This window comes from Salvelinus fontinalis, chromosome 13 (assembly GCF_029448725.1).
Source record: "Salvelinus fontinalis isolate EN_2023a chromosome 13, ASM2944872v1, whole genome shotgun sequence".
Classification (NCBI taxonomy): domain Eukaryota; kingdom Metazoa; phylum Chordata; class Actinopteri; order Salmoniformes; family Salmonidae; genus Salvelinus; species Salvelinus fontinalis.
The window spans coordinates 7,379,061-7,402,619 of NC_074677.1; the positions used below are offsets into that span (position 1 = coordinate 7,379,061).

The 23,559-nt window shown below is 43.7% G+C and overlaps 1 protein-coding gene across 6 annotated transcripts; it reads left to right on the plus strand.

Annotated features, from left to right (window-relative positions):
• The first annotated feature begins 602 nt into the window (after positions 1-602).
• LOC129868008 (core histone macro-H2A.1) lies at positions 603-22,703 on the plus strand. Of its 6 annotated transcripts, none has more exons than XM_055941571.1 (9): positions 603-786; positions 2,298-2,492; positions 3,784-3,890; positions 4,156-4,350; positions 6,471-6,581; positions 15,606-15,705; positions 17,636-17,725; positions 19,782-19,956; positions 20,453-22,703. In XM_055941571.1, exons 2-9 carry the CDS (start codon positions 2,321-2,323, stop codon positions 20,616-20,618), a joined length of 1,116 nt encoding a protein of 371 aa, XP_055797546.1. In that variant the 5' UTR covers positions 603-786; positions 2,298-2,320; the 3' UTR covers positions 20,619-22,703. The 6 variants fall into 6 exon arrangements, with proteins under 6 accessions (XP_055797546.1, XP_055797540.1, XP_055797544.1 ...); XM_055941565.1 differs by having other exon boundaries at positions 649-786; positions 2,295-2,492; XM_055941569.1 differs by lacking the exon at positions 15,606-15,705 and adding an exon at positions 16,126-16,216 and having other exon boundaries at positions 649-786; positions 2,295-2,492.
• Positions 22,704-23,559: the final 856 nt, after the last annotated feature.

Here is a 23,559-nt window from a genome sequence, read left to right on the forward strand (position 1 = left end):
ATGAGATGGGGAGGGGGGCGGGGGTAGGTTGACCTCAGGTCTCCGCACTGGAAGCCCGAGGTAGGGGGAGCGGGGAAATCTATCAAATAGCGCACCTCTAACTTTGTACAGTACTAATGCAATTAGTAAAATCAGTCACACTATGAAACGCTACCAAATAAATCACAATTCACTCATAATACTGTGAATATATAGTTTCACAGACATATTGTTGCATTTTCTTCCAGTTTGTGCGAAATCGTTAAGAATAATTTAAAACCAGTCTGCACACCACCAAGGTGAATTGGTTTAGTCTTAGACTCTTGGTTGACAGTGTTGGGGCATGGGTAATGTATTAATGCTCGAGTGCCAAATCAACATTTGTCTTTGTTACTACTTTTTGACATTTATGAGTCTAATATTTGTATATATTTTTTATGGTTTTAAATGTACATTATTTATTTGTGTTGTTCCAAATGTCTGAATAAAAAAATAGTTTTTTTTGGGGGGGGGGGGGGTCACGCGTCACTGTGTTTAGGGATATTTATATATGTATTACCAATCATGTGCTTATGAATAGGGGTTGTCAATAGTGGGCTTAGCGCACAGGGTAGGTTAAAGTTCACAGCGCGCATACAGAGAGTTGAGTTTCTTGCAGTCTAAAATCTATTCATTCCAGAACAGGATACAGCGCTGGCCCAGTTCAATATATTCTTTCGCTGTGGATTCTGGGAGTTGAGGACACTGTCCAAGCTTGTTGTAGCCTACCGGGTGTTGACAGAAGACACGTTGCTGTTCCCCTTTTCTGTAAGTAATGAACCTCTTTTGGTTAACAATAACATTTACATCGTTGAGCCAGATGCTTCCGATATGTCACAGTTATCCTTCCCTCGAACGCTCACGTTGCTATTGTGTCTTTATCTTGCAAGTACGGCAAAATTGTAGGCTATTTATGGCTATGAGGGCTAACTGGAAATATGACGTTAGGATTTGCAACTCAAACGCGCGACGTGAGCAAGCGAATGTCCTTGGGTTCGCGTGTGTGCCATTCTCTCCCTTAAGCGCCATTTAATTCAATTCCATTTTGTAAACATTCTACAGGCCTACATGTGGACGAGATCAAATGGACCGTTTACACCAGGAAATCGTTCTCTTGACAGACCCCGCAACAACAACAAAAATAACTCTTAAATCGCGGTCTTGTGCACCTGGATGGCTCTGACTTTCTGACAGATGTTGCTCTGTTCATTTGTCAGTCAATTGGAGTGCATTTACGTCTCAATCTGGTCATTGCAAATTTGTATATGTTATTCTTCAGAAAGAAATGTCTTTACCCCTTTGTAGCAGCATGACATGCATTTGTTTTAGGCCCATTGTATTATAACGTATCAATTGATCCTGTATTGCGTATAAGTGAGCTTGAGGTAGGCTACTTTATAGAAAGTAGGCCTGTTCTTAGCTACAGATTGTTACACCAGAATGTGATTTAACCAAAGATTTGTTACATCAGATAATGTTATTTAAACAAAGTATTTTTGGTATCTATTATAGTACTGGGAGTTACAGGTTTGCTTATACAAAACGTCGCCAGAGAATTGAACCTGGTATTGGCGATACGATCTTCGTTCTCGATTCAGCCAAACATGTATCTTCTAAAATGTTTTTTTTTTGTCCAGTTACAGGTGGTGTGTTTTGAAGTTAGAAAATTATCCATTATTTAAATAACAAAACATTTTCCTCCATGAAGTAATCCAACGATGTGTATGCCGCCATCTTGTATATTTCAAATCTTCTCTCATTGATCAAGACAGGTGAGTGTCATCATGACATGCGGCACATTGTGGTGGACCCACCTGTTCAACCAATGAGAGAAGATTTGAAATATATAAGATGTCGGCTTACACATTTGTATTTATTTTAGTAACGGATAATTTTTTTTTACTTCTAACGCACCACCTGCAACTGGACACAAACGTTCTAGAAGATACATTTTTAGCCAACTCGAGAACGACAATAGCATCGCCAATACCAGGTTAATTGAAAAATCTCTGGCAACGTTTTCTATAGACAAACTTGTTACTCCCAGTAATGGGATTGAATTTACAATCTTTGTTAATTTAGGCATTTCCACTGCAAATAATGACCTAATAAAAGAAAATCATATTTATATTCTGGTAGTGTGACTTGATGTATTATACATGATTGAAAAGTGGGTATTATTCTAACACAGTATTTTTATAGGCCTTTGTTTGATTAGTATACTACTCACAACAACTCGATTGTGACCAAACCGATATGAATCTGTCCTGTAAAAGCAGAACATCACACTGGTAGCGACACCATGTCCAGCCGAGGAGGAAAAAAGAAGATGACCAAGATGTCCAGGTCGACGAAGGCCGGAGTCATCTTCCCTGTGGGGCGAATGCTGCGCTACATCAAGAAGGGTCTGCCCAAGTACAGGGTCGGTGTGGGTGCCCCAGTCTACATGGCCGCCGTTCTGGAGTACCTCACTGGTGAGGAAGCAAAACAAATCATATGAAGACACCGGATCTATCCTAAATTACTCGCCTTTTGGGCCCTGGTCAGAAGTAGTATACTGTATAGGGTGGGGGGGGGGGGGGGGGGGAGGAGGTGTAATTTGGGACACATCCAATGCGTTTCAATGCTTTTGAATGTTTTTTCGGTGATGCCATGTTGTCAGATACTCCAGAACAATTATCTCACTGGTGAGAGCGCAACGGTGCAATGTTGTACAGTAGTTCACTTTTAAATGAGTCAAAATGTTCACGTAGGTGATGAGTTATTTAGCTAAATAAAGTTGGCTGCTCAACCCTACCGTGTTGGGAGATTAACTGATCAGTGAGAGGAGATGTTAAAGCCCCATTTCAGTTTTTTGTAATAATATATATTTTTAAACATCACTGTTTATTTAATGGCGCTGTGTGTTCTGCAAAGCGTATGCACTTGCATCTCAGATGGTATTTTTGCATCTCAAGCGGTATGTAGGCGCACAACCTGGTGACATTTGTTGGTCTCCAGTCAGTTTGGTGTCAGTCAGTAGCTCTGGTCCAGGGCGCCAGTGTGCTGCGCACACATACCAGGCGGTGCACTAGCTCTTGTCCAGGGTGTTCTGTTAACCACTGATGCTTGTGCAGCTCGCTAATACACGCTAGCTGGCTAGTACACGCTAGCTGGCTAGTACACGCTAGCTGGCTAGTACACGCTAGCTGGCTAGTACACGCTAGCTGGCTAGTACACGCTAGCTGGCTATCTAGTACACTAGCTAGTACCTAGTTGTATAATTCTAAATGTAATTTCACCACCCGTGCTGTTGGTGGCAGTAACGCGCCATCCTCTGGCACCATTCGACATCCTGTCTCATTTTGTGTCTCACAGCGTCTGTTGCGTGAGAAGGTATCTGCTGGAGCCAGACTTGGAAATTCCATGCATTTGTTTTTTTCAAACAGCTCATTATAATTTTCACATTCATTGTTATTTTGACCTCATAGTGTGGAAATGCCATTAAAAAAAAACAGGACAATCCTGTTATTAACTGCACTGCACCTTAAAGATATCGATATATTCTTAATCCCTCCTGTGGACCTGCATTCCCAGTGCCCTCACTACTCTACACTGTTCTTCCACTTCTGAAAGCAGCTTAATTCTGACTTATCTTCAATGTTGTTGCTGGTCTTGGGCTTATTTGGCTGCTGGCCAGTGGATGCTTTTGAGTTACATTGTCAGACCTCTGCACCAGGTCAAGCTGTGTTAACAAAATTAACTATCTCTATTCTTGTGTTCCAGCTGAAATCCTGGAGCTGGCGGGCAATGCAGCCAGGGACAATAAGAAAGGACGTGTCACACCACGACACATCCTTCTAGCCATCGCCAACGACGAGGAGCTCAACCAGGTCAGCTGTTATTCTAGTAACTTTCCCCCAAAAATTCCCGGGTTTTCCAGAAATACTGCTTGGAAGGTTCCTGGAATCCGGAGGGGAATAAACAGGAAATCTGGGAATCCTCCGACTGGGATATCTGGAAAAACCTTGGGAGTTTGGTAAAGTTACCATCTTTTTGCAACCTTACATGCCCCATCTTTGTGAGGTCATCCGCTGGTTAGAGAAGGGTGCAATCCAATGCAGACCACATGATTTCACCCACTGTCTCTCTCTGCAGCTGCTGAAAGGTGTGACCATCGCAGCCGGCGGAGTCTTACCTAACATCCACCCTGAGCTGCTAGCTAAGAAGAGGGGGTCAAAGGGCAAGCTGGAGGCTGTCATCACGCCTCCTCCCGCCATCAAGAAATCCAAGATGTCCGCCACTAAGAAATCGTCCAAAAAGGCAGCTGCAGGGAAAAGGGCCAAAGCTAAGGTATACAATATGTGAGGGATAAACGCAAACATTCTGTGTAGGGGTGAACGACTCCAGGATCCTGTGATAAAAAAAAAAAAAAAAAATTAAAAAAAAGAATAATCATGTTTTTGTAGTTGGAGTGGACTCTTGCTCGACTCCCAAAACACTCTGAAGCGGCTACGTACACACCACCTCATTATGGCAGAATCCTACTAGGGAGACTACTATTGCGAACCAGAAAGGACGAGCATGAAGCTTTGCATTTGCTCATCAATTTAGCCTATAAAAAGCCTATGTTGTTTGAGTGTAGAAGGTGATGTGTAGGGACTAGAATATTTCAGTTATATTTCCGCTGTGCACCGCCTTGACCGATCCCGTGGGATGATGCAGCGCACTATTCTTTGCCGTGTTATAGTCCTATTGGACGGCACTAGTATTACTAGAGCCCTATTGGACGCCACTAGTATTACTAGAGCCCTATTGGACGCCACTAGTATTACTAGAGCCCTATTGGACGCCACTAGTATTACTAGAGCCCTATTGGACGCCACTAGTATTATCAGAGACGTTGGTTATGTAAATATACTGAACAAAAATATAAACGCAACAACATCAATTTCCAAGATTTTACTGAGTTACAGTTCACAGAAGGAAATCAGTCAATTGAAAGGAATTCATTAGGCCCTAATCTATGGATTTCACATGACTTGGCAGGGGTGCAGCCATTGGTTGGGCCTGGGAGGGTGTAGTCTTACCCACTTGGGAGCCAGGCCCACTAGGGTAGGATTCTAGGCGAACCTGGGCTGGCTCTTCTGTTCTAAGATCATCAGGGCCAGAGTTAGCTAGAGATCAGGAGCATCATCGCTGCTGGGTTCAGCCTCGGCTGTTTGATTTCTAATATCAACCGTGGCAGATTATCTGGTTAGAGCTAAAATAGGCTTATAACACTAATGCCTTTTACAGCTAGCTAAGAAGCTAACTTAACTCTAGTGGTGGGGTGTGAGGCCAGAGTTGCGTGAAGCAGCTTTAACTGGGAACTTAACCCCGTCCATATAAATCAGGCGTCTCACGTTATTCACGTAGTCTACCACTTGTTATGGAAACCCAGAGGAGTCCTACCTAACCGCCCGTGGCTTTACATAGCCCCCCTACACACAAACACTCCGCATCGCGCTCCGATACAGTACAGGTTTCGCTCCAACCTGTCACTCAATCATTCTAACTTTTTAGCTATTTTTATATAGGGACATTAAACTAAAACTGAGGCGGCACAAGTTTCAACTGAGGGGCTAAGCCCCCTTTTTGGCCCCTCGTGGAGCAGAGCTGTTTTATCATAAATATCCTGTGCTTTTTCGTTTGACGCATACAGACCCAGCTAGGCTACGTTGTAACCGCCGACGCGGCCATGGCGCTCGCATATGGGGCTCAGCCAGGACTATTAATTTTGTAACTGAATTGAAAACAAAAAAAGTGATTTAAATGATTTGAAGTTGGGAAAATGGATGACAAAAAATGCAGAATGGTGTTAAATGCCTGTAAACAGCTTGGGGAGGGAAATAAATGGCTGGGTACAGCCCGTAGCCGCGCTGAGGTGGCTGGGTACAGCCCGTAGCCGCGCTGAGGTGGCTGGGTACAGCCCGTAGCCGCGCTGAGGTGGCTGGGTACAGCCCGTAGCCGCGCTGAGGTGGCTGGGTACAGCCCGTAGCCGCGCTGAGGTGGCTGGGTACAGCCCGTAGCCGCGCTGAGGTGGCTGGGTACAGCCCGTAGCCGCGCTGAGGTGGCTTATTGCTATTATAAACAGGTTAATAAAAAATGCCGTACCTGTGGTATACGGTCTGATATACCACGGCTTTCAGACAATCTGCATTCTGGCCTTGAACCACCCGGTTTATAATATAACTTAAGGCGAAGGTATACAATGTGTTATACAGGCAAGTTGGTTCAGGTGGAGACTTTGAATGTAGACCCCATAAATATCAACACGATAAAACAATTTAGGTTGTCCCACTCAGCGCACCTCAACTTTATTATGTTAAACTCCCTTACGCAAATGTCCTAATGTCACTGAATGTTTTCGACTGTGTTGTCTAGGCCTACGTAATATCACCTGATGTTTCTCTTGTGTCTCTCTGGCCCAGCAGAAACAGGGAGAGGTGAGCAAAGCTGCCTCGGCGGACAGCACCACGGAAGGAACGCCTACGGACGGATTCACTGTCCTCTCCACCAAGAGTCTTTTCCTGGGTCAGAAGGTAGGTTCGTCGGTCACTACTACCACGTCACTTCTCATAGAGGCCTCGCGGCTTCTCCTCGTTGAGATGAACAAAGGGGTTCCATGCATTCAGGGTGACGTTGCTGATAGTAGATGGTGTATTGAGGGGGAAATATGACGGGATATTCCTATGCGCACTCACAGGAACCAAGACATTATAGTGGAGAATATAGAGGGGATGACATCATCTTATGTACTGCTTTACTTAACGTTGTTTTTCATTTCCTAAATATTGTATTTTTATTTTTATATACACTGCTCAAAAAAATAAAGGGAACACTTAAACAACACAATGTAACTCCAAGTCAATCACACTTCTGTGAAATCAAACTGTCCACTTAGGAAGCAATGTGAAATTTATTGTCAATCAGTGTTGCTTCCTAAGAGGACAGTTTGATTTCACAGAAGTGTGATTGACTTGGAGTTACATTGTGTTGTTTAAGTGTTCCCTTTATTTTTTTGAGCAGTGTATACCATTATTTGTTTTGTATATAGATGAATTGTTCTGAAACTTTAACTATGGCAGCAAAATGTATAACAGTTTTTTTTTTATGGATCAACCTTTCACAAATGTATGTTTCTCCATGGTCAATCGGCATGAGTCTCCTGTAGGGAAACCTTCATAAAGGGTTCATACCTCTTGACTTATTCCATATTTTGTTGTGTTAGAGCCTGAAATCAAAAAGGTATTAAATGTTTATTTTTTTTCACCCATCGACACACAATACCCCCATAATGACAAAGTGAAGATATGTTTTTAGACATTTTTTGCAAATGTATTGAAAATTTAATACAGAAATATATTCACACTTCTGAGTCAATCAAATCAAATGTATTTATATAGCCCTTCTTACATCAGCTGATATCTCAAAGTGCTGTATAGAAACCCAGCCTAAAACACCAAAGAGCAAGAAATGCAGGTGTAGAAGCACAGTGGCTAGGAAAGGCCAAAACCTAGGAAGAAACCTAGAGAGGAACCAGGCTATGAGGGGTGGCCAGTCCTCTTCTGGCTGTGCCGGGTGGAGATTATAACAGAACATGGCTAAGATGTTCATAAATGACCAGCATGGTCAAATAATAATAATCACAGTAGCTGTCGAGGGTGCAACAGGTCAGCACTTCAGGAGTAAATGTCAGTTGGCTTTTCATAGCCGATCATTGAGAGTATCTCTACCGCTCCTGCTGTCTCTAGAGAGTTGAAAACAGCAGGTCTGGGACAGGTAGCACATCCTGTGAACAGGTCAGGGTTCCATAGCCGCAGGCAGAACAGTTGAAACTGGAGCAGCAGCACGGCCAGGTGGACTGGGAACAGCAAGGCGTCATCATGCCAGGTAGTCCTGAGGCATGGACCTAGGGCTCAGGTCCTCCGAGAGCGAGAATTAGAGAGAGCATACTTAAATTCACACAGGACACTGGAGAAATACTCCAGATATACTGGAGGCGGAGACAGGAGGGGGCAGGATACACTGTGGTCCCATCCGATGATACCCCCGGACAGGGCCAAACAGGCAGGATATAACCCCAGCCACTTTGCTGAAGCACAGCCCCCACACCCCTAGAGGGATATCTTCAACCACCAACTTACCATCCTGAGACAAGGCCGAGTATTGCCCACTAAGATCTCCGCCACGTTTATTTAGTGCTTTATCCGGGTAGCCGGAAAGTAGAGCATTGCAGTAGTCTAACCTAGAAGTAACAAAAGCATGGATTAATTTTTCTGCATCAATTTTGGACAGAACATTTCTGATATTTGCAATGTTACCTAGATGGAAAAAATCTTGATATGTTCGTCAAAAAAGAGATCAGGGTCCAGAGTAACACCGAGGTCCTTCACAGTTTTTTTTAAGACGACTGTACAACCATCAAGATTAATTGTCAGATTCAGCAGAAGATCTCTTTGTTTCTTGGGACCTAGAACAAGCATCTCTGTTTTGTCCGAGTTTAAAAGTAGAAAGTTTGCAGCCATCCACTTCCTTATGTCTGAAACACAGGCTTCCAGCGAGGGAAATTTTGGGGCTTCACCATGTTTCATTGAAATGTACAGCTGTGTGTCATCTGCATAGCAGTGAAAGTTAACATTATGTTTTCGAATGACATCCCCAAGAGGTAAAATATATATAGTGAAAACAATAGTGATCCTAAAACGGAACCTAGAGGAACACATACATTTACAGTTGATTTGTCAGAGGACCAACCATTCACAGAGACAAACTGATATCTTTCTGATGCAACTGCATCTAGGGTATTGCGCAAGGTTAAATTGAGTTCCTCAGTTAGGTGGTTAACTGATTTTTGTCCTCTGACGTCCTTGGGTAGGCAGAGGGAGTCTGGAAGGGCATCAAGGAATCTTTGTGTCGTCTGAGACTTTTGTTGCTCCTTGGTTGGGGTCTGAGCAGATTATTTGTTGCGATTGCAAACGTAATAAAATGGTGGTCCGATAGTCCAGGATTATGAGGAAAAATATTAAGATTAACAACATTTATTCCACGGGACAAAACTAGGTCCAGAGTATGACTGTGGCAGTGAGTAGGTCTGGAGACATGTTGGACAAAACCCACTGAGTCGATGATGGCTCCGAAAGCCTTTTGGAGTGGGTCTGTGGACTTTTCTATGTGAATATTGAAGTCACCAAAAATGTTAATATTATCTGCTATGACTACAAGGTCTGATAGGATTTCAGGGAACTCAGTGAGGAACGCTGTATACGGCCCAGGAGGCCTGTAAACTGTAGCATGACTAGAAGCTCAAAAGACGAAACCTTTTTTTTATTTTTTATTAATTGAAATTTGCTCTCGTAAATGTTAGCAACACCTCCGCCTTTGCGCGATGTGCGGGGGATGTGGTCACTAGTGTAACCAGGAGGTGAGGCCTCATTTAACACAGTAAATTCATCAGGCTTAAGCCATGTTTCAATTAGGCCAATCACATCAAGTTTATGATCAGTGATTAGTTCATTGACTATAACTGCCTTTGAAGATCTAACAATAAGTAGCCCTATTTTGAGATGAGGTATCACGATCTCTTTCAATAATGGCAGGAATGGAGGAGGTCTTTATTCTAGTGAGATTGCTAAGGCGAACACCGCCATGTTTAGTTTTGCCCAACCTAGGTCGAGGCACAGACACGGTCTCAATGGGGATAGCTGAGCTGACTACACTGACTGTGCTAGTGGCAGACTCCACTAAGCTGGCAGGTTGGCTAACAGCTTGCTTCCTGGCCTGCACCCTATTTCATTGTGGAGCTAAGGGAGTTGGAGCCCTGTCCATGTTTGTAGATAAGATGAGAGCACCCCTCCAGTTAGGATGGACTCCGGCACTCCTCAACAAGCCAGGCTTGGTCCTGTTTGTGGGTGAGTCCCAGAAAGAGGGCCAATTATCTACAAATTCTATCTTTTGGGAGGGGCAGAAAACAGTTTTCAACCAGCGATTGAGTTGTGAGACTCTGCTGTAGAGCTCGTCACTCCCCCTAACTGGGAGGGGGTCAGAGACAATTACTCAATGCCGACATCTTTCTAGCTGATTTACATGCTGAAGCTATGTTGCGCTTGGTGACCTCCTGACTGTTTCATCCTAACATCGTTGGTGGCGACGTGGATAACAATATCACTATATTCTCTACACTTGCCAGTTTTTGCTTTAATCAGCACCATCTTCAGATTAGCCTTAACGTCGGTAGCCCTGCCCCCTGGTAAACAGTGTATGATCGCTGGATGATTCGCTTTAAGTCTAATACTATGGGTAATGGAGTCGCCAATGACTAGGGTTTTCAATTTGTCAGAGCTAATGGTGGGAGCCTTCAGCGTCTCAGATCCCGTAACGGGAGGAGTAGAGACCAGAGAAGGCTCGGCCTCTGACTCCGACTCGCTGCTTAATGGGGAGAACCGGTTGAAAGTTTCTGTCGGCTGAATGAGCGACATGTTGGAATCCCCTTTGCCAGTAATTACAGCTGTGAATCTTTCTGGATAAGTCTCTAAGAGCTTTGCACACCTGGATTGTACAATATTTGCACATTTAAAATTCTGCAAGCTCTGTCAAGGGAAATAAATACAAGTTGGATGTTGATCATTGCTAGTCAGCCATTTTCAAGTCTTGCCATAGATTTTCAAGCTGATTTAAGTCAAAACTGTAACTAGGCCACTCAGGAACATTCAATGTTGTCTTGATAATTAACTCCAGTGTATATTTGGTCTTGCATTTTAGGTTATTGTCCTGCTGAAAGGTGAATGTGTCTGTTGGAAAGCAGACTGAACCAGGATTTCCTCTAGGATTTTGCCTGTGCTTACGTAGCTCTTCTGTTTCTTTTTATCCTAAAAAACTCCCTTTTTACTTGCTGATGACAAGCATACCCATAACATGATGCAGCCACCACCATGCTTAAAAATATGAAGAGTGATGTGCTGGTTGGATTTTCCCCAAACATAACACATAGCAAAACCATAGCAAAGTTAATTCCTTTGCCACATTCTTTGCAGTTTTATTTAGTGCCTTATTGCCAACAGGATGCACATTTTGGAATATTTTTAAATTCTGTTCAGGCTTCCTTTTCCCTCTGTCATTTAGGTTAGTATTGTGGAGTAACTACAAAGGGGTTGAGCCATCCTCAGTTTTCTCCTATTACAGCTATTAAACTCTTAACTGTTTTTAAGTCACCATTGGCCTCATGGTGAAATCCCTGAGCAATTTCCTTCCTTTCCGGCAACTGAGTTAGGAAGAACGCCTGTATCTTTGTAGTGACTGAGTATATTGATGCACCATCCAAAGTGTATTTAGTAACCTCACCATGCTCAAAGGGTTATTCAATGTCTGCTTTAAAAAAATATATATGTTTATCCATCTACCAAAAGGTGACCTTCTTTGCTTATTAACTCGAGACATTTCATCTTTCAATTAAAAAAAACAACATTGTAAACATTTCTAAAAACATTAATCCACTTTGATATTATGTGGTATTTTGTGTAGGCCAGTGATGCGAAATATCAATGTAATTAATTTTAAATTCAGGCTGTAACACAACAATATGTGGAAGAAGTGACACTTTCTCAAGGCATTTTTTAAAAGGATATCCTTCCAGTGTCGACTGTTAGACCAGTAACACCCCGTGAATCCCATGAGCTCCAAATGGCAACTTATGGCACCCTATTGCCCAAAGAGCTATTGCCCAATGAGGGCACCCTATTGCCCAAAGAGCTATTGCCCAATGAGGGCACCCTATTGCCCAAAGAGCTATTGCCCAATGAGGGCACCCTATTGCCCAAAGAGCTATTGCCCAATGAGGGCACCCTATTGCCCAAAGAGCTATTGCCCAATGAGGGCACCCTATTGCCCAAAGAGCTATTGCCCAATGAGGGCACCCTATTGCCCAAAGAGCTATTGCCCAATGAGGGCACCCTATTGCCCAAAGAGCTATTGCCCAATGAGGGCACCCTATTGCCCAAAGAGCTATTGCCCAATGAGGGCACCCTATTGCCCAAAGAGCTATTGCCCAAAGAGGGCACCCTATTGCCCAAAGAGCTATTGCCCAAAGAGGGCACCCTATTGCCCAAAGAGGGCACCCTATTGCCCAAAGAGGGCACCCTATTGCCCAAAGAGGGCACCCTATTGCCCAAAGAGGGCACCCTATTGCCCAAAGAGGGCACCCTATTGCCCAAAGAGGGCACCCTATTGCCCAAAGAGGGCACCCTATTGCCCAAAGAGGGCACCCTATTGCCCAAAGAGGGCACCCTATTGCCCAAAGAGGGCACCCTATTGCCCAAAGAGGGCACCCTATTGCCCAAAGAGGGCACCCTATTGCCCAAAGAGGGCACCCTATTGCCTCTGCAGTGCGTTACTTTTGACCAGGGCACATAGATTTGTGGTCAAATGTAGTGCACTATATAGGAACTAGGATGCCATTTCAGACACATGATTGGTTACTGCTACATGATTGGTTACTGTGTGTCTGTGAAAAGAGTTCCCCTCCCTCCTCGCTGCTGCTCCCCTGCAATGAAGACAATCGAGTGCCTTATTTTCTTTGTTCACTTGCTGATGTCACCTCGTACTTTGGCCTCGCAAACATACGCTAACAAACCAGGCTGCCGCACTAAACTAACCAGTTTATCTACTGTAGAGTGGGTGCCGCCATAGCTGGCAGCTAGGATGGTGTGAGTGAGAAGGTGTTTGTGGTTTGTAGTTCATCAGGCTCAACGTCTATATGCTTGTTGAGACTATTTTTGCAGTGAAGTGCCCCTTGTTGAACGAAAGTTTGGAAAACATCATTAGTCAATGTCTGTTTTTTTTTTTTCTTCATATCTGTCCAATGATTTTTATACCCAATTCTATAAAACATTTATGACCTTTAAGAAAAAAAAAAAAATGTGTTTGTTAGATTTTATGGAAAGAAATCGACATTAAATCAATGGAATTCAAGTAATTTAGCTTGAGTATGTGGTTGGCAGTTAGATGTTCTACTGTTAGGGGTAGAGCAGTTGATGAAGGAGCTAATCACAGATTGCTGCATTTCGTTGAAATCGATGGAAAATGTAATAATGAATGTCATTAACCTAATTTACCATTCACTGGTGGTGGGTTCTTCTGACTGAAAGCAGACTGTATCTATTCAGACATACAGTTGAAGTCAGAAGTTTACATACACTTAGGTTGGAGTCATTAAAACTAGTTTTTCAACCACTCCACAAATTTCTTGTTAACGAACTATAGTTTTGGCAAGTCGGTTAGGACATTAAGACATCTACTTTGTGCATGACACAAGTAATTTTTCCAACAATTGTTTACAGACAGATTATTTCATTTATAATTCACTATCACAATTCCAGTGGATCAGAAGTTTACATACACTAAGTTGACTGTGCCTTTAAACAGCTTGGAAAATTCTAAAAAAAATATGTCACGGCTTTAGAAGCTTCTGATAGGCTAATTGACATCATTTGAGTCAATTGGAGGTGTACCTGTGGATGTATTTCAAGGATTACCTTCAAACTCAGTGCCTCTTTGCTTGACATCATGGGAAAATCTAAAGAAATCAGCCAAGACCTCAGAAAAAAAATTGTAGACCTCCACAAGTCTGGTTCATCCTTGGGAGCAATTTCCAAACGCCTGAAGGTACCACGCTCATCTGTACAAACAATAGTATGCAAGTATAAACACCATGGGACCAAGCAGCGTCATACCGCTCAGGAAGGAGACTCGTACTTTGGTGCGAAAAGTGCAAATCAATCCCAGAACAACTGCAAAGGACCTTGTGAAGATGCTGGAGGAAACAGGTACAAAAGTATCTATATCCACAGTAAAACGAGTCCTGTATTGACATAACCTGACAGGCCACTCAGCAAGGAAGAAGCCACTGCTCCAAAACCGCCATAAAAAAGCCAGACTACGGTTTGCGAGTGTACATGGGGACAAAGTTTGGACTTTTTGGAGAAATGTCCTCTGGTCTGATGAAACAAAAATAGACTGTTTGGTCATAATGACCATCATTATGTTTAAAGGAGAAAGGGGGAGGCTTGCAAGCCAAAGAACACCATCTCAACCGTGAAGCGCGGGGGTGGCAGCATCATGTTGTGGGGGGGCTTTGCTGCAGGAGGGGGGGGTGCTTTGCTGCAGGAGGGACTGGTGCACTTCACAAAATAAATGGCATCATGAGGAAGTCAAATTATGTGGATATTTTGAAGAAACATCTCAAGACATCAGACAGGAAGTTAAAGCTTGGTCGCAAATGGGTCTTCCAAATGGACAATGACTCCAAGCATACTTCCAAAGTTGTGGCAAAATGGCTTAAGGACAACAAAGTCAAGGTATTGGAGTGGCCATCACAAAGCCCTGACCTCAATCCTATAGTAAATTAGTTGGCAGAACTGAAAAAGCGTGTGCTAGCAAGGAGGCCTATAAACCTGACTCAGTTACACCAGCTCTGTCAGGAGGAATGGGCCAAAATTCACCCAACTTATTGTGGGAAGCTTGTGGAAGGCTACCCAAAACATTTAACCCAAGTTAAACAATTTAAAGGCAATGCTACCAAATACTAATTGAGTGTATGTAAACTTCTGACCCACTGGGAATGCTGAAATAAATAATTCTCTCTACTATTATTCTTGCATTTCACATTCCTAAAATAAAATGGTGATCCTAACTGACCTAAGACAGGGGATTTTTTACAAGGATTAAATGTCAGGAATTGTGAAAAACTGAGTTTAAATGTATTTGGCTAAGGTGTATGTAAACTTCCGACTTCAACTGTATGTACAAGTCATCTATCTCACTTTGATCGTTTCCTGGCTCTCTGTTTGCAGACACAATGGTTGTGGGAGGAGACTTGACTATAAGTCTGCATCCCTACATACTATTGGCCTATTTATTGCCTTACCTCCTTACCATTTGCACACACTGTATACAGATTTTTCTATTGTGTTATTGACTGTACGTTTGTTTATCCCACGTGTAACTCTGTGTTAGTTTTTGGTCGCACTGCTTTGCTTTATCTTGGCAGATGTCACAGTAGAAATGAATCGGCATGTGTTCATTAATGCATATCAAGTCATTTTCTGGGCTATTGTAAACATTTTGAATTAGTATGATATCTACTCTGTGATGGTGTCATTCTGGTTTGGGATTGTTTTTTGACTGAAACAATTGTTCTATCCTTCTCTGCTTCTAAATTTTATGGGCAATTTTATGTAGCTCACTGCCAGTTGCCTAAAATCTGAAACACCTGGCTCAATACTCAGTGACTATGTAATCGGGAATGTTTTTCTAGAAGTTCATATCTTTTTTTTTGTTTTTCTCAGTGCAGTGTCTCAAACTAACAGGCTAATAGGATAACTATTTCATGTTCCTTTTCTGCGACGCTTGCTTTCTGATTCCTGCACTCTTCTAAATTCTACTTGTACCAAATCAGTCCTGCACTAAGGTGTGGTTTGATCGATCTAACGGCTTTGCTCCCCCCCTTCCCCCCCACCCCCCTCCCTGCTTGCTGGCGGCATGCTCTCTCCCCCCCCCCCCCCCCCCCCCAGCTAAACCTGGTTCACAGTGAGGTCAGTAACTTGGCTGGCTTTGACGTGGAGGGGGTCATCAACCCCACCAATGCAGACATTGACCTTAAAGATGATCTAGGTGAGCTCCCTTTCACTCTGCGGTTTGAAAGATCCTTGAATGCTGAACTTAAATGGGACACAGTCCCCAAATAGACTAGTTTATTAGAAACAAATGTGAAAAATGAATACATACATTGGATCTCAGGCTTATCCCTCAGATGAAATTCTAGGATTTTGTCAAATCTCTGCAGAGCAGTTGCCCCCCCCCCCCCTGCCTGTCATGGATGTTATTGTTGGGTCTGTCTCTCTGGATTGGTCAGTCAGTCTCCTGTGTTTCTGAAATAAGTAAATAAGGAGCACAGCACTCACCTCCTCTCGTTCTTTCTCCCCGATCCCTTTATGTTTTTATGTTCCTCATTTTGTCCCCCCATCCTCTTCCCCCTTCCCCACTCACTGTGTTTTACCTCCCATGTTGATTGCCTGTTGTCATTGTTTGTAGTTGCAAGTTGTGCAAGCCGACATTTCCACCATTGACAGCGAGGCTGTTGTTCACCCGACCAATTCCACCCTCTACACTGGTGGTGAAGTAGGTAATAGAACCCTCCCTCATCACCATGGGTACAATGTGTTACCATGCCGACACCACCTGTAGCAAAGCATCCCATAATGCATCTTCTTCCTCCTCTTAAGACAAATTTGTTCTCAGGGTGGAATTCTAACATTTTAGATGTAATTCAGATTTTTTTCTGTGTTAATCGTGTGCATTGATCCATAAGAGATTGACGTCAACGCATGAGAGACTGTCTGTGTTTGGATCTGAAGTTTGGTTGCCTAGCCATACTACGTGTATGAAAGTAGAACTTTTTTTTCCAACCACCAATTACTGTGTAACTAATAACTTTTAAAAAGAGCATACTTCATGTTGTCAGCTATTGTATGAGTTGGAAGAACATGCACCAATGCTTTGTGTTTTGATAACCTCTAAAAGGCCTCAATTCTCTCTTTTTTTCTTAAAAAAAAAAAAAAAGATTTTCTTACATCTGCCTGTATTTCCCTGTATTTGTTTTATGTGGATGGTTTTTTTGTGTGAACACTCTTACATTATACTTCCTCTCTGACTTATCTGCCTGCATCGCTTCCCACTCTAAGGACTGACCAGAAGGGAATCAATGCTAAATCTGAAATTTAACACCTAGGAAGTGTCTTAAAATGGAAAGCAAAAGCCTACTACAGTAGTAGCTAGATAAGGACTGTTTTAATGACTAGTAGTACTATTTAGTTGCTTTATACACAGAGTATAAAACCATTAAGAACATCTTCCTAATAGTCAGTTGCCCCCCCCCCCTTGCCCTCATTACAGCCTCAATTCGTCAGGGAATGGACTACAAGGTGTCGAAAGCATTCCACAGGGATGCTAGGCCCATGTTGACTCCAATGCTTCCCACACTTGTGTCAAGGTGGTGGACCATTCTTGATACCCAACAGCATTGCAGTTCTTGACACATATAGGTGTGCCTGGAACTCACTACCATACCCTTGTTCAAAGGCACTTCCAATATTTTGTCTTGCCCCATTTAACTCTCTGAATGGCACACATACACAATCCATGAATCAATTGTCTCGAGGCTTAAAGATGATCATTTTAACCCTGTCTCTTCCACTTCATCTACACTGATTTTTTTTTTAAATTCGATTTAACAAGGGACATCAATAAAGGATCATGGCTTCACTGAGTCAGTCTGTCATGGAAAGAACAGCTGTTCTTAATGTTTTGTCCACTCGGTGTACATGGGAACTATGGTGTACAGTGGGCAAAGAGATTCAGAGAGGGTCAAATGAAGGAATCTCTCACACAGCTCTCACTCAGCTCAGACCCATGATGCATGTCTGCTGTCTGTCCGCTTGTCCGTCCCTTTCCCTCAGTCTGTCTGTCTGTCTGTCTGCACTCAACATAACAGCAACAACAACAACAGGAGGACACTAAAGACCCCAGACTGTTTCCCCTACAGGTGGTGCTCTGGAGAAGAAGGGAGGGGAGGAGTTTGTGGATGCCATGTTGGAGTTACGGAAGAAGAACGGTCCCCTGGAGGTGGCTGGAGGTAGGGAGAAAGCAAGACCAGTCCCCCCGGAGGTGGCTGGAGGTAGGGGGAAAGCAATACCAGTCCCCTGGAGGTGGCTGGAAGTAGGGAGAAATCAAGACCAGTCCCCCTGGAGGTAGGGAGAAATCAAGACCAGTCCCCCGGATGTGGCTGGAGGTAGGGAGAAAGCAAGACCAACAGTTAGGATGGCTACCCTCTGCTTTGATCTCCTCTGACATCAACCCTCATTTTCTTTTAATTTCCCAACAATTAAACATGTTGAATCACAACCGTTCGTGGACACCCAGCAGGTGATCTAATGCGTGGCTGACGTTCATTATTGTAACTATTTACCTTTACCAGGATTAATCAACAAACACTTTCAGAAATGATTGTCCAAAAATAGCTTTCAGGATCCCCATGATGTTGACCTGTGATGTGTCCAGTAGAGGGGGGGAGGGGATATGCACGTGTCCACTGTCCAGTGATGGGATTGGCACAGGTAGTTGTTGTGGCTAACAGGCGAGGCTGGACCTGCACGGCATGGGATGTTCTGTAAGACTCCTGTTAGGTTACTACATCACAACCTAATTACATGAACATCTTATGGTCTGATTTTGTAATCAACGTTGCACCAAGCTGAGGAGCATCTTATTCGTCGAGACATTTGACCCAATAGGCTGTGGTTTAGGTAAGATCTGGCTTTGTGATCATGTCATTCCTGTAATGAATTCAAAACCTCAGTTTTCTTTGTTGTCCATAGACTGCTTACAGGGTAAGGAAACCAATGGCATTTTGGGAATTGGGGGAATTATCCTTTTAATCCCCGGCGCAGTCTGTCAGTCATCATTAACTCCCCCTCTATACAGTCTCTGTCATCATTAACTCCCCCTCTATACAGTCTCTGTCATCATTAACTCCCCCTCTATACAGTCTCTGTCATCATTAACTCCCCCTCTATACAGTCTCTGTCATCATTAACTCCCCCTCTATACAGTCTCTGTCATCATTAACTCCCCCTCTATACAGTCTCTGTCATCATTAACTCCCCCTCTATACAGTCTCTGTCATCATTAACTCCCCCTCTATACAGTCTCTGTCATCATTAACTCCCCCTCTATACAGTCTCTGTCATCATTAACTCCCCCTCTATACAGTCTCTGTCATCATTAACTCCCCCTCTATACAGTCTCTGTCATCATTAACTCCCCCTCTATACAGTCTCTGTCATCATTAACTCCCCCTCTATACAGTCTCTGTCATCATTAACTCCCCCTCTATACAGTCTCTGTCATCATTAACTCCCCCTCTATACAGTCTCTGTCATCATTAACTCCCCCTCTATACAGTCTCTGTCATCATTAACTCCCCCTCTATACAGTCTCTGTCATCATTAACTCCCCCTCTATACAGTCTCTGTCAGTAATTCATGTCTCTGGCTCTCTGCCTTCATCTGGAGATCAACGTTTTGGGTTCACTTTGAGTCTTAAGCCAGTCACACACTCAGAGGCCTAATGAAGTACAACTGGAGGGTATTTCACTTCACAGGATCAGGGCCTTTTAGCTGAGTTACAGTGTGTATGGGGGGGGGGGGGGGGGGGGGGCTTGCCTGATGCTATGTGCTCCAGAGATGAACAGTCACTCAATTACCTCCAGCCCTGAGGGGGGGAAAAGTCTCTTTCTCTCTCTCTCCTTCCCCCACTCCCTCTCCTCTCTCTTTCTCTCTCTCTCTCTGGCGGCCCACTTTTCATGTTGCTTCCAAGAGCTCAGTCCCTCTGGAGAAGTGATTTCTCCAACCCTCCTCGTCTAATTCCCTGTTATCAACAGCATTAAGTTATTGGAGCGCCCCCCCCCACCCCCCCCTCTATTTTCGTTTGACATGAATGTTGTGTTCATGTAATTGTGTATCACGAGTGTGACTTTGCAGTATGTCAGTATTTTGTAATTATTGGACGAGTGTCCGTTGTCTTCACACTTAGGGAAAGATTCAACACATGCAGAGGAAGTCTAATGCTAATTTCTGTCTCACTTTCGCTCTCTCCTCTCTCTTCTGCCTCTCTCTGCTTTCCACTGTTAGCAGTGCTGTCCTCTGGCTATGGGCTTCCTGCCAAGTTTGTGATCCACTGCAACAGTCCAGGCTGGGGTTCGGACAAGTGTGAGGAGCTGCTGGATAAGACCGTAAAGAACTGCCTGGCCCTGGCTGACGAGAAGAAGCTCAAGTCTGTGGCCTTCCCTTCGATTGGCAGTGGAAGGTACTATAAAACCTCCCGTCCCCTAGCAACAAGCCTCATCACGCTCCCAAGGCCTTTGTGTCTCCCATGGTATCCATCCACATCCTTATCACCATGGTGCTTTTCTTGTGGAGGAAAAGCATGCTACTTAATCTAACTGTTTTGGCTGAGGTAACGGTTGTCACATTAAGATACGATGCATAAGTTAGCGTAGTAGTATGTAATATAGCTTGCTGTGATGTATTAAAAATGACTGTATCGCTTTAAGATGTCTAACCACGAACCCTAACAGTCCTATATCTCTTGTTTACGTGAGGAAAAAAGCTTTACAACTAACATTCTCACCGTATTACTGTCGTCATAATCAGTTATTTAACCTTTTTTTTTTTTATCCTGATCTTTCAAAATGCCCCCCCCCCCCCCCCCCCCCTCTCGATTTTGAAGTGCTTTGATGCTATTTATGTAATGAAAAGCGCTATAAAAGTGAATTAAATGGTATTATTATTTGTTCCCTCAGGAATGGCTTCCCGAAGCAGACGGCGGCCCAGCTCATTTTAAAAGCCATCTCCAGCTACTTTGTTGCCACCATGTCTTCTTCCATCAAGACAGTCTACTTCGTGCTGTTTGACAGCGAGAGCATAGGGATCTATGTGCAGGAAATGGCCAAGCTTGACACAAACTAAGCCCTCACCTCCTTGCATTACTACAGGCTTATTTAGAATTTTATTTGGAGAGAAAAATTAAAGATGTTTACTGGTGATTTTGTAAAAAAAAGAAGAAGAAAAAACACACAATAAAACTAAACTTTATTGAGAGGAAGTGATTTCCGTTATGTTTTATTTGTTGAGTGGAATCGTTGGAGTTCTGATGGTGTCCCTGGTGGCGTCAGACCTGGGTCCCGCTCAGAAGGGCGACACGTTCTGAATGTTGTCTTCTTCTCTATGACATGATTCCCTAATTGTACATGACACAGTCTGTTCTGTTGTGTTTCCACTGAGCAAGGACCTGGTCGAATGTTTTTCCGTAATGTTACACCCCGCTGAGCAAGGCGCTGGTCCATCAGGACTAAGTCCTTAAGTTCCTTGTGGTAATTATTTCTTAAGTTGTGTGTTGCTAAAACTGAAAGGGTTGCATTCCTAGTGTTGCAGTACTGTGGTCTTTGTGAGATTTGTCTAAATTTGTCTTTAAAAAAATGTTGGGAACAAAACCTTTTTATGTTCATGCTGTATTAACAGTGGTATGTCCTAGATGGAGTGAGTGAAATGTTTTAGTAAAATATTAGACGGTGACAAAGTTTTCCTAGGTTTTCCTATTTTTTTTTTTTACGGTTTGCTTTTATTCTGATTTTCACTTTGCCAACTCTAAAAGAAACGTATTTGAAAAGAAAAGTGATTTGTGTTTTTATTCGGTTATAAAGCTATTGACAGTGTGTAGCTTTTTGTTTTGAGGAGTTGAAAGAAGTACAGGCTTTTGCTTATAGGCATTTAGTCCCCTCTCTGCTCACAGGCAATTAGTCCCCTCTCTGCTCACAGGCAATTAGTCCCCTCTCTGCTCACAGGCAATTAGTCCCCTCTCTGCTCACAGGCAATTAGTCCCCTCTCTGCTTACAGGCAATTAGTCCCCTCTCTGCTTACAGGCAATTAGTCCCCTCTCTGCTTACAGGCAATTAGTCCCCTCTCTGTTTACAGGCAATTAGTCCCCTCTCTGCTTACAGGCAATTAGTCCCCTCTCTGCTTACAGGCAATTAGTCCCCCCTCTGCTTACAGGCAATTAGTCCCCTCTCTGCTTACAGGCAATTAGTCCCCTCTCTGCTTACAGGCAATTAGTCCCCTCTCTGCCTACAGGCAATTAGTCCCCTCTCTGCTTACAGGCAATCAGTCCCCTCTCTGCTTACAGGCAATCAGTCCCCTCTCTGCTTACAGGCAATTAGTCCCCTCTCTGCTTACAGGCAATTAGTCCCCTCTCTGCTTACAGGCAATTAGTCCCCTCTCTGCTTACAGGCAATTAGTCCCCCCTCTGCTTACAGGCAATTAGTCCCCTCTCTGCTTACAGGCAATTAGTCCCATCTCTGCTTACAGGCAATTAGTCCCCTCTCTGCTTACAGGCAATTAGTCCCCTCTCTGCTTACAGGCAATTAGTCCCCTCTCTGCCTACAGGCAATTAGTCCCCTCTGCTTACAGGCAATTAGTCCCCTCTGCTTACAGGCAATTAGTCTCCTCTCTGCTTACAGGCAATTAGTCTCCTCTCTGCTTACAGGCAATTAGTCTCCTCTCTGCTTACAGGCAATTAGTCTCCTCTCTGCTTACAGGCAATTAGTCTCCTCTCTGCTTACAGGCAATTAGTCTCCTCTCTGCTTACAGGCAATTAGTCTCCTCTCTGCTTACAGGCAATTAGTCTCCTCTCTGCTTACAGGCAATTAGTCTCCTCTCTGCTTACAGGCAATTAGTCTCCTCTCTGCTTACAGGCAATTAGTCTCCTCTCTGCTTACAGGCAATTAGTCCTCTCTCACCAGTAGATGGCTCCCTATCGTCAGGAGTGAGGTCTTTCACTGAGCCATTTTGTGCTGGAAAGACCTCTTTTCGTTAAGATGTCTAAAATGAAGTATCTGACACAATGGGTGGATCAGAATGGACGTTGCACTAACTATTTGCTGTAAGCACTGTGTTTTGGAGTTTTCCATATCTTTCTAATGACTGGAAGATGATAAGCCTTCTTAGTATTGCTAAACATGACAATACAGAACTATCCAATAAAGTATATTGAAAACATGTTTGTACTCTAGTAACTAATGTAACCATATCAGAAAGTGTGTCTGTGTACCTGTCTGTGTGTCTACCTGTCTGAGTGTGTGTGTGTCTCTACCTGTGTGTGTCTACCTGTCTGTGTGTGTGTGTGTACCTCTGTGTGTCTACCTGTCTGTGTGTGTGTGTGTCTACCTGTCTGTGTGTGTGTGTGTACCTGTGTGTGTGTGTGTGTGTGTACCTCTGTGTGTCTACCTGTCTGTGTGTGTGTGTGTCTCTACCTGTGTGTGTCTACCTGTCTGTGTGTGTGTGTGTCTCTACCTGTGTGTGTCTACCTGTCTGTGTGTGTGTGTGTCTCTACCTGTGTGTGTCTACCTGTGTGTGTGTGTGTGTGTGTACCTCTGTGTGTCTACCTGTCTGTGTGTGTGTGTGTACCTGTGTGTGTCTACCTGTCTGTGTGTGTGTGTGTACCTGTGTGTGTCTACCTGTCTGTGTGTGTGTGTGTACCTCTGTGTGTCTACCTGTCTGTGTGTGTGTCTCTACCTGTGTGTGTCTACCTGTCTGTGTGTGTGTGTGTACCTCTGTGTGTCTACCTGTCTGTGTGTGTGTGTGTCTCTACCTGTGTGTGTCTACCTGTCTGTGTGTGTGTGTGTACCTCTGTGTGTGTCTACCTGTCTGTGTGTGTGTGTGTCTCTACCTGTGTGTGTCTACCTGTCTGTGTGTGTGTGTGTACCTCTGTGTGTGTCTACCTGTCTGTGTGTGTGTGTGTCTCTACCTGTGTGTGTCTACCTGTCTGTGTGTGTGTGTGTACCTCTGTGTGTGTCTACCTGTCTGTGTGTGTGTGTGTCTCTACCTGTGTGTGTCTACCTGTCTGTGTGTGTGT